The 13682-nt window shown below is 44.1% G+C and overlaps 1 protein-coding gene and 1 long non-coding RNA gene across 3 annotated transcripts; both read left to right on the top strand.

The window, feature by feature from the left end:
- On the top strand, positions 1-1861 carry LOC144538111 (uncharacterized). 2 transcript variants are annotated; one of them, XR_013504080.1, is made up of 3 exons: positions 1-174; positions 1208-1544; positions 1577-1861. It is a non-coding gene; the product is annotated as an uncharacterized LOC144538111 (long non-coding RNA). The 2 variants fall into 2 exon arrangements; XR_013504079.1 differs by having other exon boundaries at positions 1208-1861.
- A 755-nt stretch (positions 1862-2616) lies between these two features.
- Positions 2617-8745, top strand: LOC139924389 (uncharacterized). Its single transcript, XM_071915434.2, has 7 exons — positions 2617-2756; positions 4102-4304; positions 4501-4593; positions 6039-6134; positions 6238-6348; positions 6987-7110; positions 7201-8745. The coding sequence occupies exons 1-7, from the start codon at positions 2714-2716 to the stop codon at positions 8667-8669; spliced, it is 2139 nt and encodes a 712-aa protein (XP_071771535.1). The 5' UTR covers positions 2617-2713; the 3' UTR covers positions 8670-8745.
- The last annotated feature ends 4937 nt before the right edge of the window (positions 8746-13682 follow it).

Below are 13682 nucleotides of genomic sequence, written 5' to 3' on the forward strand. Positions count from 1 at the left end.
AGCAGACGAAGATGGGACCAGCCGCGACTCCTGTGATGGGATCAGAAGAAGACTTTAAATCTAAAGAAGCCCCGCTATCTTTACCACAACACTCCTACTGGTTTGACTTCTGGCTGTTCGTGCTCTTTGACGTCGGGTTTTTCCTCATCATGTATTTCATAGTCCCGTAAAAAGGTAAGAGGAGTAAGTTCAAGCTAACTGACGGTTGGTAACTTCAAAGAGGGCGGCTACGGAAGTGGCTAAGCTAACCTTGCTGAATGGAAAGTAATTGGGAATATAACGTTACATTTAATTCATTCGTGGGTGTCATTAACGGTATCATGTGTCACCTATCCTTCCTAAATCCCACAAGCTCTTATTCATTCATTAATTAACATTTTAACCATTAACTAATCATGTCAAGTTGAGTTGACAGGTTCAGGGTTTCACAGAATTTTTTTTGGGATACGTGCAGCTCAAAAAAACGCACCTTCGCCTCTCTATTATTCTGCTGAAACCAGGAGTGCAAGTTCAAATATTTACATTGCAGGTGTCACCACATACATAGATAGTGTAACTTACCTACACAGCACACACACACCCTACACATGACGTTTTAAAGGCTTATTTTCAGACACTAAGCATCAGATCATGTTGTGTTCCGGTTGATATCAGATGTACAGGAACCCCTTCATCACTGCTAAACTCTGGGGAAACTGGGTATTTCAGAGCTTTCTAGAATTTCTGGAAAAGCCTGGAAAATATATTTGATCATTTCCAGGTCTTGAAAAGTTTTGGAATTGCCCACAATTCTGGGAAAGACTGGGGAAAAGTCAGTCCTGGTAGATATATGACTGCACATTTTATGTAATGCTAGTCTCTAGTCGATAGTCACATGTCCCACCTGCTGACAGCACACGTCACATCAACCACCGACGAAACTCTTCAAATCCAGTCAGGAAATGTATGTTTGGACAGAGTATTGATTTTTGAAATGGGAAATGTGTATGAACAGTGGCTTTCAGCATCAGACAGCCCTGTTTTTTTTAGTTGTACTGGGATTTATTCTTTGATCACAGGAGTATTGTCAGTCACTGTGGCTCTGACTGTTGCACACCTCACTTTTGTTGCTGCTTGTAATGTTGGTGCTCTAGGAAATCAATCCTATCCACACTGTAGATAAAAGTGTCTGCTAAAAGTGTCTTAAATGTAATTGTTTTTGTTTCAGGTGTGTCACTTGATGCCTGACATTCTGTTCCTATCCAGCTGCGACTGAAATAAATGCTGCAGTACTGGATATCAAATCACAACTTCCCAAGACTCAAGAGGATTTGATTTCAAGATTTATACACTGGACATCCTGCTTCCATTTCTGAGATCTGAACCACAGTACTTCTTCCCATGATAAATGTTTACCATCTGCTGTGGTGTGTCATTCAGCATGGATGGAATGCAGCTGCTTTAAAGAGACACTATTACTGAGAGACACTATTAATTTGTACGATGTGAACACTGTAAATGTAAATCAGAGTAAAGCTGCTTAATGTTATTTTTTTAATGAATCAGTTACTGTTAACTAGCTAGTTCTGTCCTTAAGTGAGCTTGCTTCATGCCACCAGTTTGCCTGTTAACCTGATCAACAACAAAGCTCTGGAGGGAAGAGAGCGGTGCTGCTGTTGGAAATGTGCCTTGTGTCGTAATAATAAGACGTCTGATGATCCAGACTGTGGTCAGGAGAGACACCAGAGGAGTGGGAAAGGGATTTCACTCCCATCCCAACCAATGAATACTGTGACGTTATGAAATCCGATTCGACACACTGATGTCTTGAAGGTTTGCACATGGAAGATACTACAAATAAAGTGTTTCACCTAGCTACTAAGTGGTTGTCACTTGAGTCATATTTGGCACTTTACACATTTCTAAACTTTCCATATGCACACAATGAAGTGAATTTTACCTAGGGTGTGAAGTACTGTTCCCACACGGATTTGCTTTGGACCAGGACTGGTGTAATATCTAAACTGAACTGTGGGTGGCAGCAAAACTCCAGGAGAGGCAAAGTAACAGGAGGGACTAGCACACCTGAGCAGCCAGAAAATGGTTATTTTGTAAGTATGGAAGCATTTACAGTGAAAATATGTTTTTCTCTGTAAAATGGTTTTTAAAAAATCCCTTATTTTCAGCTGGGCAGGGCTCACCGACTGAGTATTTGGGTTTTATTTTAGTGTATTGGGGAATCATATCTATAAAATCCCACTGGGTGGCCGCTATGCACCATCAAAAACATGAATGATGTATTCAAAAATATTTCAGTCACATGTTGAAAGTGTTGGGTGGCATTATTACTTTTCCCAGTAACGAGTTGGGTAAAATTCAAGAACACTGGACATCAACTCTGTTTGGTTCACCTGATACTTCATTGCGATTTTGAAGCTAACGGTAACTTTGGACGCCAGCCGCCACGGAAAAATAATGTAACCAGTAGTGTAATGACTTACAGCTCCTGGGGACTAAAAAAATAATGTAATTGCCTTTGAAATGAGTAACACATCACTTTTTTCATATTATCATCTGATGCTGTTTAGAACTAGTGCTTTTATTTTGAAAACAGCCTACTACAAGTGTTTCCGCTCTACAGGGAGACAACACAAACAGCCTGGCACCTTTTTCTTAGCTAGCTAAGTTTGTTGCCAAAGTTAATGACTTTCAAAAGTCATTTTGTATCGTCTGAATGATGGAAACGACTGTCACAGCCAACCCAGTGGAAAACGCAGGTCCGTTCAACTGGAATATATACCAACTTTCTTATAACTGCTAGCTTCCTTGCCTAGCATCGTTAGCTAGCCATCCTAGCTGCCCAGCTAACAGCACAGATTGTAGCTAGCAAATGTAAACACTCCAGTAAACTTGGAATGAGTTACAAAAGCAACGTTACACTGTATGTAAGTTAAGAGCTTCGATACTTCTTAGTATTTTTCCCGAATAAATTAAACAGTTACTCTCGTTCTGATTAACTGTTAGTTTCCCATTGGCCATTATTTTGGCTATGTGTATGATTAAAGAAGCTGTGACTGGATCTGAGGAGAGTTGTGGTTGTTGGGACATGTTTGATAAAAATATCATCGATTAATTCAGTCTAGCTTTCTGATTTCTCACCAGAAACTGTTATCTTAAGATGCTGCCAAGCCAGAGGCACTGTGGTCGGATTATGAACCATGAACTTCTTCAGCTTGGTGTTGTTAAATTTTGTTATTTTGCACAGTGCTAAGACATAGAAGCAAAATAGGTACAAGCTGTGATAAAAATACAAGGTTTAAAAACAAAGAGAAAAATGCTGTTTTCTAGAGGTGAGCTATAATATAACCCCAAGGGGCTACTAAAACCTCTCACCTGAAAACAAAAGAAAGCGATACACCAAATGTTGGACTGTCTCTGGTCAGAGAGGTGTTGTCTGCTCTCACCACAGTTTCCCACAGTATTATAATCTGTGCCAAGAGACACTGAGGCTGTTCTGGCAAGGTGTCGCTTTTATTTTGGCAGTTGCCACTGTGCTGGCAGCCAGCATCAGTCTACCTTTCCAATATGACAGTTATTGTTTTGGCCAAAAAAGCTCTCTCTACTGTACTGGCTGTGTAAGTTCCATGTTTTCACTTAGGTTAAATACATTTTCCTACCTACTATGCATGGCAACCCCATACATGATGTTCTCTTATTCTCTTGTCACACTCCAGTCACTTGAACTTAGTGTAGAGCCTCATGGAGGTTTATTGGCCCTAATTCAACAGAACATATGTTATTGGAGGTGCTTACTTGACACCCACAACAACATACCTGCTCTCACCCACCCAACTTTCCTTTAACATCCAAGACAGGTCTCTAATTAGGTTCTCACCCAAAATATTACAAGGAATAGTTACATAAGATCCTGTGTAAATTCGGCAAACATGCATACATTGTAAACCTTAAACTACAAGGTTCAGGCATGCAGTGAGAGAAAGAACTATATGGATCCACTGGCATGTACTGACACCACTGAGAAATCATGTTTCAAGAAGACACTTGTCACTTCACACAGACACACATCATGACCCTGTCCGCCCCCTGTCTGTCCCCGTACAGGTATATTCCTGCCGTTGTCATCGTTACGCCTGCTGATCCCTCCGCTGCGGCTGGTTTCCGCGGCGATGTGGCTGGCGGCTCAGCGGAGGGATGTGCTGGATTACGAGAAGCTCGACAGGTTTGTGACGCTGGTGACGGCGACGGTTCCAGATCTGCTCAAGCCCAAGGAGCGAGCCAAGCTGCTGCTTCGTCTGCGAGCGAGAGTAAGTCAGGCGGTTGTGGGTGAAATCCGGGTATGAAAGCTCTGTAAATAATGTAATAATCCTCCTCCTCAGACCTTTTGCTCCTGGTGATGGACTGTTTCCCTGCTCACAACTCTACCCTGCTGCCCAAATATGGCTTGTATGCAGCTGTCACCTGTCACCTCCTCCTTACCAGACACATTATCTCTCATTTCAGATTATTCTGGAGTTGTGTGGTGTTGAGCAAACAGCCAACATCATGTGTATACAGCCTCACCTAGAACGAATCCGCCCGCCAGGATACACAGGAGTAAGTGAGAGCTGCATTAAAATCAGTTTCTTTGGTTTTGTGTAAACCTGTCTGAATTAACATGTAAATTAAGATTTACATACAATCTTGGACAGTTCAGTCTTCATTTGTGAATATTGGATGAGATGTTGTGGTGGAGGTGTAAGTGTAGATGCAGTGTCCCTACATTTGACTATTCTGCACTGTGTTGGTGTAATAAAGCCATTTCTGGACTCAGAGTCTCCAGTTTACACCAGTTTACAGTGTGGACGTCCTTCAGGTTGCTGTCACTCAACTCCAGCTCTTTAGGTGAGAGGAGAGTGAGCTGAGGAATAAAAAAACCTTACAACAATTCTCAGAGAAGTTGCTAATTTAACCTGAAAAACCTGAAAAAAATGGAAGATGCCTTTAATCCTAAACAAAATTCCCAGGAAGGACGAGGCGCACCCTAACCCTAACCTTTTGCTGTCACCTCTCCAACATGGTGGCCTGTCCCTTGAAACAATTGGTCAGCTGGTGCAGGACCACCTTACAGTCCTTTTTATCATTTATGAAAAATGATAAAAAGAAGAAAAGTTTTGGAAACAAAATGATATTTAATTTGTGAAGTTTGTTTTTTTCCTGACTACTGAAATGTACCCAAGGGGATCAATAAAGTGCTATTTTATCTTATTAAACTAGACCTTCCTGTCGAAGGAAAATATTGTTGGTCGCTGACTGTTTTTTTGTTGAGTTAATAATATTATAATCCTGGATTTTAAAGTGAAAAACAAACTAATGATTAAAGTTAGTGTAGTTGATGGTTACTTTTTAATTCAGTCATTACAATTTGGTCATGGGAATTAGAAAAGGGGTCATGGAGAAGGTTCAGGTTCAGGTTACTTTATTTGTACCCGTAGGTAGATTTGGTTTGCAGTAGAGAGTCATCCATCTTGACACACATTTTAGAAACAACACGAACAGTAGACAAACATAATAAAAGTACTCAAAGTTCCAATCATCACTAAACCACTAAAACTAAAAGATAAAATAAATAAATAAACGTTGCTTCTATATCATCTGTGCAATGTTGCTACGACTTATTCATCTGAGTGATGGCTGCTGGAACAAAGCTATTTTTATACCGCTTTGTTCTGCACTTTGGGACTATAAACCGTCCAGAAGGAAGAAGCTGAAAGGGTGGGAGTCGTCATTTAAAATCGAGCCAGTTATCCGCTGTATCTGTCTGGTGTACAGGGACGCTGGGTTAAGCTGTGACTCACCAATCAGCCTACTAGACCATTTAACAATCTGATTCAGAGAGTTTCTGTTCTTTAAAGATAGGTTTCCAAACCATGACACCAAAGAAAAAAATAAAATCGATTCAATAGAAGTTTCAGAAGTCATGGAGTTTCATGAGTGAAAAGTGTGTGAACCGTGCTCAGTGTTTTTGGGATGGTCTCTGTATTAACGGTCCTGTCTTGCAGAGTGGGGATGCAGAGGTGGACGCAGAGGAAGCCATTTTCCTGGAGCTGGTCCAGACGCTGCTGAAAGACCCAGCAGAAAGACAGCACTTCTACCAGGCAAGGCAGCTTCACATCTCTGCTTCTAATGAGCTAATATCAGCCCTACGGCGTGGTTAGAAAATCTTTTATCTCTGTATCCATTTACCTCTCTCCCTCCCAGGAGGTTTTTCCAACAGAATACGGCCTCAGCTACGACACGGACATGCAGCTTCTTATCTGGGAGTTCCTCTCCAAACTGGAGAAACTCCTGCCAGTACCAGACCTTGGTCAGGTAAGACGTTACACAACAACTACCTCATACACACACTGTTAAAAAACTAGTGCCTCAGTTGGCTGAGGCACATACCGTGTAACTGCAATGTCCTGGGTTCAAATCTGGCCTAAGACCTTTGTCACATTTCACCTCTCTCTCTCTCTCTCTCTCAACCTTTCCTAGTCTGTCTGCTATCTATTAAATGCCCAAAAATAATATTTTCTTTAAAAAGGATTCATTTCAGGATTATAGAGTTTTTGTTCAACAGGGTAATATGCTATATTTGAAAGCATTTAAGTCGATTACCATTATTCTCATTATCAATAATGCTAGGCCGTATTTCATAGCATTTATTTTGAATGCTGTTGTTATTATTATTAGTAGTAATCGTATTTGGTGCAGTGTCACTAGTGGTTTCAGTATTGTTGATTGCAGTGTCGTCCGGGTGTGGAATAGGCTACATTTAAAATCATTTAAGTTGGTTTCTGTTATTATTATTATTAGTAGTAGTAGTAGCAATAGTGCTGTGTGTACGAATGTATGTAGTTAGCTTTGTTTTATGATTTGATGTTTATTCACTGTCTGAAGTGAATGTACAATTCACTTTTACCCAGAATTAAAAGCACTTAATTCTGTGTTTTTTTGTCGATGAACAGACCGTGTTGTGGCTCAGTTCTGCCCCCTCTGTCCTGGAGGACTGCCTGCAAGCGCTCTCCAATCCCGATGACCTGAAGTCTCTCCTGCAACACCATGAAAGCCTTGAGGACCTCGGCACACAAAGTAAACAAGATGCATTGGTTATGTCTTGAATTTTCCATCTTGGTGACAAACATCGAAATGCCTACTCACTACCTCTCTGTTTTGATATAGGTAACACAGTGGAGATGTCCTCCCAGGTGTTTGCCTGCTCCCAGTGTCCGTTCTTCCACCTGCAGGAGTCCTTCCTGCTGCAGCACATTGAGCACAGTCATCCTGAGGAGTTCAGCAAGCTGCAGAGGGCTGCCGAGGCCCCCAGGAGGAAGGTCCAGCGTCCCGAGTTCCCCAAGCCTTTCCCCATCCACAACAGGCCCGATCCTCACGTGTGCCAAGAGTGCGGCAAGACGTTCACGCGTGCCTCCGACGTGACCCGCCACCAGCGCATCCACACAGGCGAGCGCCCGTACACCTGCCAGGAGTGTGACAAGGGCTTCAAGAACTCCTGGGACCTGACCCGACATCAGCGCATTCACACCGGGGAACGGCCCTTCCTCTGCCCCCAGTGTGGGAAAGGTTTCACCCAGATGGGCTTGCTGAAGCTGCATTTCGAACGAACCGCTTGCAGCCAGACTTGCGACCCTCCTCTAGAAACCACGACAGAGGAGGTGGTGGCCGAGGAGACGGAGGAGAAGGGGGGCGGTCAGTACAAGTGCCAGAAATGCGGCGAGAGCTTCGACACCATCCTGGAGCGGCTGAGGCACAGGCAGAGCCACGTGGTGCGACGTCAGTACAAGTGCGCCCAGTGCGAGAAGATCTACGGCCGAGCCTCGGACCTCAAGAGGCACCAGATGAAACACACGGGCGAGCGGCCGTTCCCCTGCGAGTGCGGCAAAAGCTTCACGCACGTGTGGCTGCTGAACAAGCACCAGCAGATCCACACCAAGGAGCGTCCGTACCCATGCGCAGAGTGCGGAAAGAGCTTCACGCAGCTCCAGATCCTCAACAGGCACCTGCTGACTCACAACGGCCAGCGGCCTTTCCAGTGTTCCTACTGCGAGAAGAGCTTCACCCAGCTGGCCGGCCTGACGCGGCACGAGAGGATCCACACGGGCGAGAGGCCGTACCTCTGCTCCGCCTGCGACAAGACCTTCCTCACGCACGGCGAGCTGGTGAGGCACCAGCGCAGCCACAGCAACCTGCGCCCGTACGCCTGCCCGCAGTGTCCCAAGAGCTTCAAGACCAAGCGCGCCCAGAGCGAACACCTCAACACCCACACGGGCGAGCGTCCGTTCACCTGCGCGCGCTGCGGGAAGAGGTTCGCCAAGTCCACCTCGCTCGTCCGGCACAACTTGACTCACACGGGGGAGCGGCCCCATCAGTGCGTTCAGTGCGGGAAGACGTTCCTGACCTCCGGCGAGCTCCTCCTCCACAGGCGGATCCACACGGGGGAAAGGCCGTACCCCTGCTCCTACTGCGAGCGGAGGTTCAGGTGCTCCTCAGACCTCAACATGCACACACGGACACACACGGGGGAAAAGCCGTACAACTGTCTGTTTTGTAAGAAGAGCTTCTCCACATCCACGCGGCTTAAGCGACACCTGCGCACACACATAGGGAAGGGCATCATTGTGGAATCACTATGAATTGAATTTTTGAGCTGTCAGAAGCTATTTATCATGTATTTATTTGACATTGGCATTAAAAGGACTTCTCACAGAACTGTGTGCATTTTGCCAGATGCTTGTTGGTTTCTTGTTAAAAATAAAAATGATGCCTTCAATCCATTTAACAGTTTCATTTGAATAAAAAAATCCTTGTGAAATTCATCACAATAGGGCAAGATATTATACTACAAGGTAAATATTTTTGTGATAATAACTTTAAGGAAATCAGTATTTTGCACAAACTCCTTACCTCAGCATGGGGATGTCCATGTTTACAGTTAGCTCTCTTACAGAGGGCCGGTGTTTTTTTGGTGTGGTGAAGCTCTCTAACATGAAACCATGTTTTGGAAAAATAGATGGGCTGTTTGTTTATATGTACATAAACATATGCACCATTTTTAGTGTTTGCCAAGTAAACTCAGATATGACTCAACCTCTGAATCGGTTCCAAAAAATATGAACCAACTGACACCATGGAACAGATACATTCTGACATATTTTTAGCTTGTTTTTGCCTGACTCATACTTGTATTGCGTTCCTCCCTCTGATCATATGATTATAAACTCTCTGGAGTTTGAAAGCAAACTCCCTGTTTGGAAGCAGGGAGTGTTGAAGGGGAATTCCACCAAATTTGACCTTTTAGTTTGTTATTCTGATTTCTTTTGAGTTGCTGGTTGTGTTACTGCAGATTGTGGAAATAACACTTTATAGATAGTCATAAAGTACATATAGATTTATGGGAAATAGTGAGGATTGCTGTTATGTTTGAGCTCACTCAAGATGTGTGTGCGTGTGTGTGTGTGTGATGAGTATGTGGGTGTGACAGAGAGAGTACTACTAATAAAAATAATAATAAATAGCCAGGTAACTAATAATAACTTTAATTCGTAAATGAATGAATTCAAAATTGAATCTTTAATTAAAACAAATTAGTCAAATAAGTCATTGAGACTTTTTTTTGATTGAGAAAAGAGTGATGCTTTGTGGTTCCAACCTGGCGTTTAAATACAAACAACTGACATTATCTTTCAAAAAAGATAAAAAGAACTTGTAAGCAAACCGTTTTTAACCTGGGAAAAAAACACGCATCCTTGGAAAACATCCATCAATCCGCTTTACCGGTAATGTGTTGATACCATTTAACTTAGATGGATGTCGACAAAGTCATGGAAAAGGTGAGTTAACATTAAGTTTCATTCACATTTTCTCTGTAGATAAAGTTAATGTAACAGTTAAAGCCAGTGTAGCTGTAACTGTTAGATTGTAACGTTAACGTTAGTCTACCAGCTTGCTAACGTCAGTAGACGTTATTTAGACCCAACTGTTAAACACATTTTTACATTTCAAATTCTTCCTATTTCAGTTCATTTGTTTCTCTTATTTTTGTTCATTAGCTAGCTAGCGTTAGTTAACGTTAATTTCGGATCTAACGCTAATTGACTGATGTGTGTTTGCTAGCTAGAGGTTTTACATTTCCCCTTAAAATGCAGAACTAATTTACAGTAATCCTACAATACAAATATTACAGCAAAATAAGTCCTCACAAACTATTAACTTAGCTGAGTCAAGGGAATATTACTGTGATAGCCTACCATAGGACATATAAAAAATTAAGAAAAGAAAACTAAAGTGGGAAAAAAATCACTATACGTTCACTGACAGACAGACCATAACCTACCTATAGAAATATTATAGCTATTTTTCATTAGGGTTACTAAAATTAATTTAACTGCCTTTTGACTTTGATTATGAAGAATTAACAGACTGTCAAAAGTTTCAGTTAAAAATTCAAATAACTGACCTGATGAATTTACCTGATTTAACGTTAAACTAATCTGCAATTAGCATCAATCAACTAACCAACCATAATAATTAGCTAACCCTCATACTGGTGTATAGAAGAATGAGTCAAAAGCAACAATGACTCATCTGTAATATCTTTAAATTTTCTCTGTAGCAAAAAGAACCACAGTAATGCTATAATGCATTTTAGAAGAATGCTAAACAAAGTCTTTATTGATATATTATAATGATACCATAGGAGATTTTTTTTAACAATGCCATACATTATAAGGTCACTATCAACCACTGACACACTACTAGTCTCTTTAGGAACATGATATTGATTTTTCCCTTGGATAAAATGTGACTGAACCAGGAAAACAATGAGCCTGATCCTTGTCACATTTCACCACACAGCTTCCAGATCCGGAGCCTCTACGTGTGACAGAACTGAGTGACGGGAAGAGCTCAACTCCAACCGCTCCAGTCAAAACGCCGGACGCAGACGACACGGAAAAATCCAACACCCAGTCCATCTCAGAGTCCACAGAGCGACACCGACGGGACACCAGCGACGGCTTTTGTGAGTTGAGTGAGTTTACATTACAAGCTCACGCAAATGTGTGCGCTCCGGCAGGCGATGCTCCAGTTATCTCCAGTCAGTCTGCTGCTGAGCGTCTTTCGGACTCGGAGGCCGATACCTTTGGACTCGGAGGTGCTGGTCTTGATGGGATGGACGCAGATTCCCTTCCCCCAGGCTCTGATAGCAGCGACATCGACTGTGACCGGACTTTGGTCGACTCCGTCAAAATGCGTCTATCGTCCTCTGAAATCCGACCTGCGAACGCCTCAGCTGTGATTCCTCCCAGACTCCAGGACCATGAAGGGAACCATGAGGATTCCCCACCTGTCATGGTTGATGATGTGGACTGTGTGCGCACAGAAGTGACACAAGTTGAGAATATAGGCTGGTATGCTGCAGAACTGCCTGATGCTTCCAATATGAGATGCAAGACTACCACAGGGTCTGAAGTTGGCCATCTGACACCTAACAACTCTCTGACTGCTGAAAATACAGAAAGCCGCCATGACAAGCCAGTAGATGAGTTTGCATTGCCTGCTTCTGGCATTTCACAAAGCCAGAACACCGTCGACCTCCTCTGCAAGATTTTGCCGGTTCCGACTGAAGTAGACACAGATAAAGGAGACTTAGAGGACAAAGCTGTGGTGACGACTCCGGCCACTGATGGTCACAAGGGCCAAAACCCTGAAGATCTAAGAAACAATGCTATAATAGATAGGCGTATAGATTTTCCAATCTCAGGCAGCAACTTTGACCCATCAGCTGTGACTTTGCTCAGCTCTGACATCACCTCACTGTCCTCTCAAAACAAACATCTACTCTCTCTGAGAAGACTGCACCATGATGGCATTAATGAGGATTTCCTGCCTGTCACGGGTCGCAGTGATACTACAGAAGTGGCTGAAGTCATTGATGTGAACTGTGAGACAAAAGAGGTGATGGAAATTGTCCGCCAAGCAGCTCCCGAGGTTCCTCTCAACACTGGAAACACTCAGAGCCATCCTGACAAGCTAGAAGCCGAAGTCACGTCGGCTGTTGCGGCGTCCCAGGCCGCTGGAGATTGCTCCCACCACGTTTTGCCAGTTTCCAGTGACGCAGACCAGGACGAGGAGAGCTTAAATGAGAAGTCTGTGACGACGTCTCTGACCCCTGGCATTCAAAATGGCCGAGACCCAGAAGATCTCGTTAACTGTGCCATAACAGATAGGCCTATGGATTTTCCAATCTCTGACTCGTCAGCTGTGCGTTTGCTCGGCTCTGATAGCAGCTACAGCGACTGTGACCAGAACTCTTGTGACTTTAGTGAGTTGAGTGAGTTATTACAAGCTGGTGCAAAAGCTTGCGCTCCGGCAGGTGATGCTCCAGTTTTCTCCAGTCAGTCTGCTGGTGAGCGTCTTTCGGACTCGGAGGCCGGTGCTGGTCCTGATGGGATGAACACAGATTCCCTTCCCTCAGGCTCTGACAGCAGCGACATCGAGTGTGAACGGACCTTGGTCGACTCCGTCAAAACGTGTCTATCATCCTCTGAAATCCGACCTGTGATCGACTCACCTGTGATTCTTCCCAGACCCCGGGACCGTACCCCACCTGTCATGGTTGACGATATGAATTGTGTGCGCACAGAGGTGACAGAGGTTGACAATAAAGGCTGTGATGCTGCGGAAGTGACTGAGGGCTTCAGTGTGAACTGTGAGGTTACCGAGGCGACAGAAACTCGCCATCAGGCAGCTTCTAGCGACCGTCCGAATGCCGAAAACACGGAAAGCCGCCGTGAGAAGCCGGTAGCCGCAGTCACACTGGCCGCTCCTACTAAAGGAGAATCCCAGGCCGCCGTTGTTGACTCTTCCCACAGTGTTTGTCCAGTTCCCAGTGACCAGAGCTTAAGTGATAAGGCTGTGATGACGTCGCCAAACACAGACAGTCACAGTGGCCAAAACGCTGAAGATCTAATTAACTGTGTTGTGTCAGAGTGCGAGCAGCCTCCCAGAGACCACGGTGAATTCAGTGAAATCCCTATCTGCTGCCTCGAAGGTGGCTCTGTGGCCTTAGAGAATGGAATATTTCAGTGTGCATGTTTTCTAGATAAGGCCGTTGGCTCTCAAAACCATCGGTCTGTGGCAAAACACTGGCCGGGCTGCTCTAAGGCCGTTCGCACCCCAAGAGCAGAGCTAAACCCCGCGGTGAGAGAGGAGGAGGGCGAAATGAAGACCGAGTATGGCTCTTTTCCAAGCAGTCGATACCTGGACCGTGAGTATTCGGTCTTTAGGCCTTTCTTTTTCGTTACGCAACAAGACTGTCTGTTACTAATACAAAAATGACATCAGTGAAGTGTGATCAAGTTGCTTTTTCTCTGAGTTTTAGAGTGCAAAGTTACACAGATTGATGTGCTTTTCCCTGACTCTTTAGAGTGTAGTAGAGATTGGCACGAAGAGCACCAGGAGGAGGATAAGACGTGTGAAGAAATGGTACAGAGGCTATTAACTATGACTATGAAATGTTCCACTGATCGCTCGAAGGAAGCTATGTCCGAGCAAGTTCAGATGACGTCTCGGCATAGAGTCGGGAAGGCCCGCATGGCGTGCAGAGACACGAGGAGCGCCCCCTGCGGCCGCTGCGACCCGAGAGA

Source organism: Centroberyx gerrardi, chromosome 24 (assembly GCF_048128805.1).
Source record: "Centroberyx gerrardi isolate f3 chromosome 24, fCenGer3.hap1.cur.20231027, whole genome shotgun sequence".
In the NCBI taxonomy this organism is placed as follows: domain Eukaryota; kingdom Metazoa; phylum Chordata; class Actinopteri; order Beryciformes; family Berycidae; genus Centroberyx; species Centroberyx gerrardi.

Excerpts from the sequence above, each read along its gene's own strand:
- LOC139924389 (XM_071915434.2), top strand. The coding sequence starts at position 2,714 with ATGATGGAAACGACTGTCACAGCCAACCCAGTGGAAAACGCAG. Across the intron at positions 4,305-4,500 it reads TGCTTCGTCTGCGAGCGAGA|ATTATTCTGGAGTTGTGTGG; the intron begins GTAAGTCAGGCG and ends CTCTCATTTCAG. Across the intron at positions 6,349-6,986 it reads CAGTACCAGACCTTGGTCAG|ACCGTGTTGTGGCTCAGTTC; the intron begins GTAAGACGTTAC and ends GTCGATGAACAG.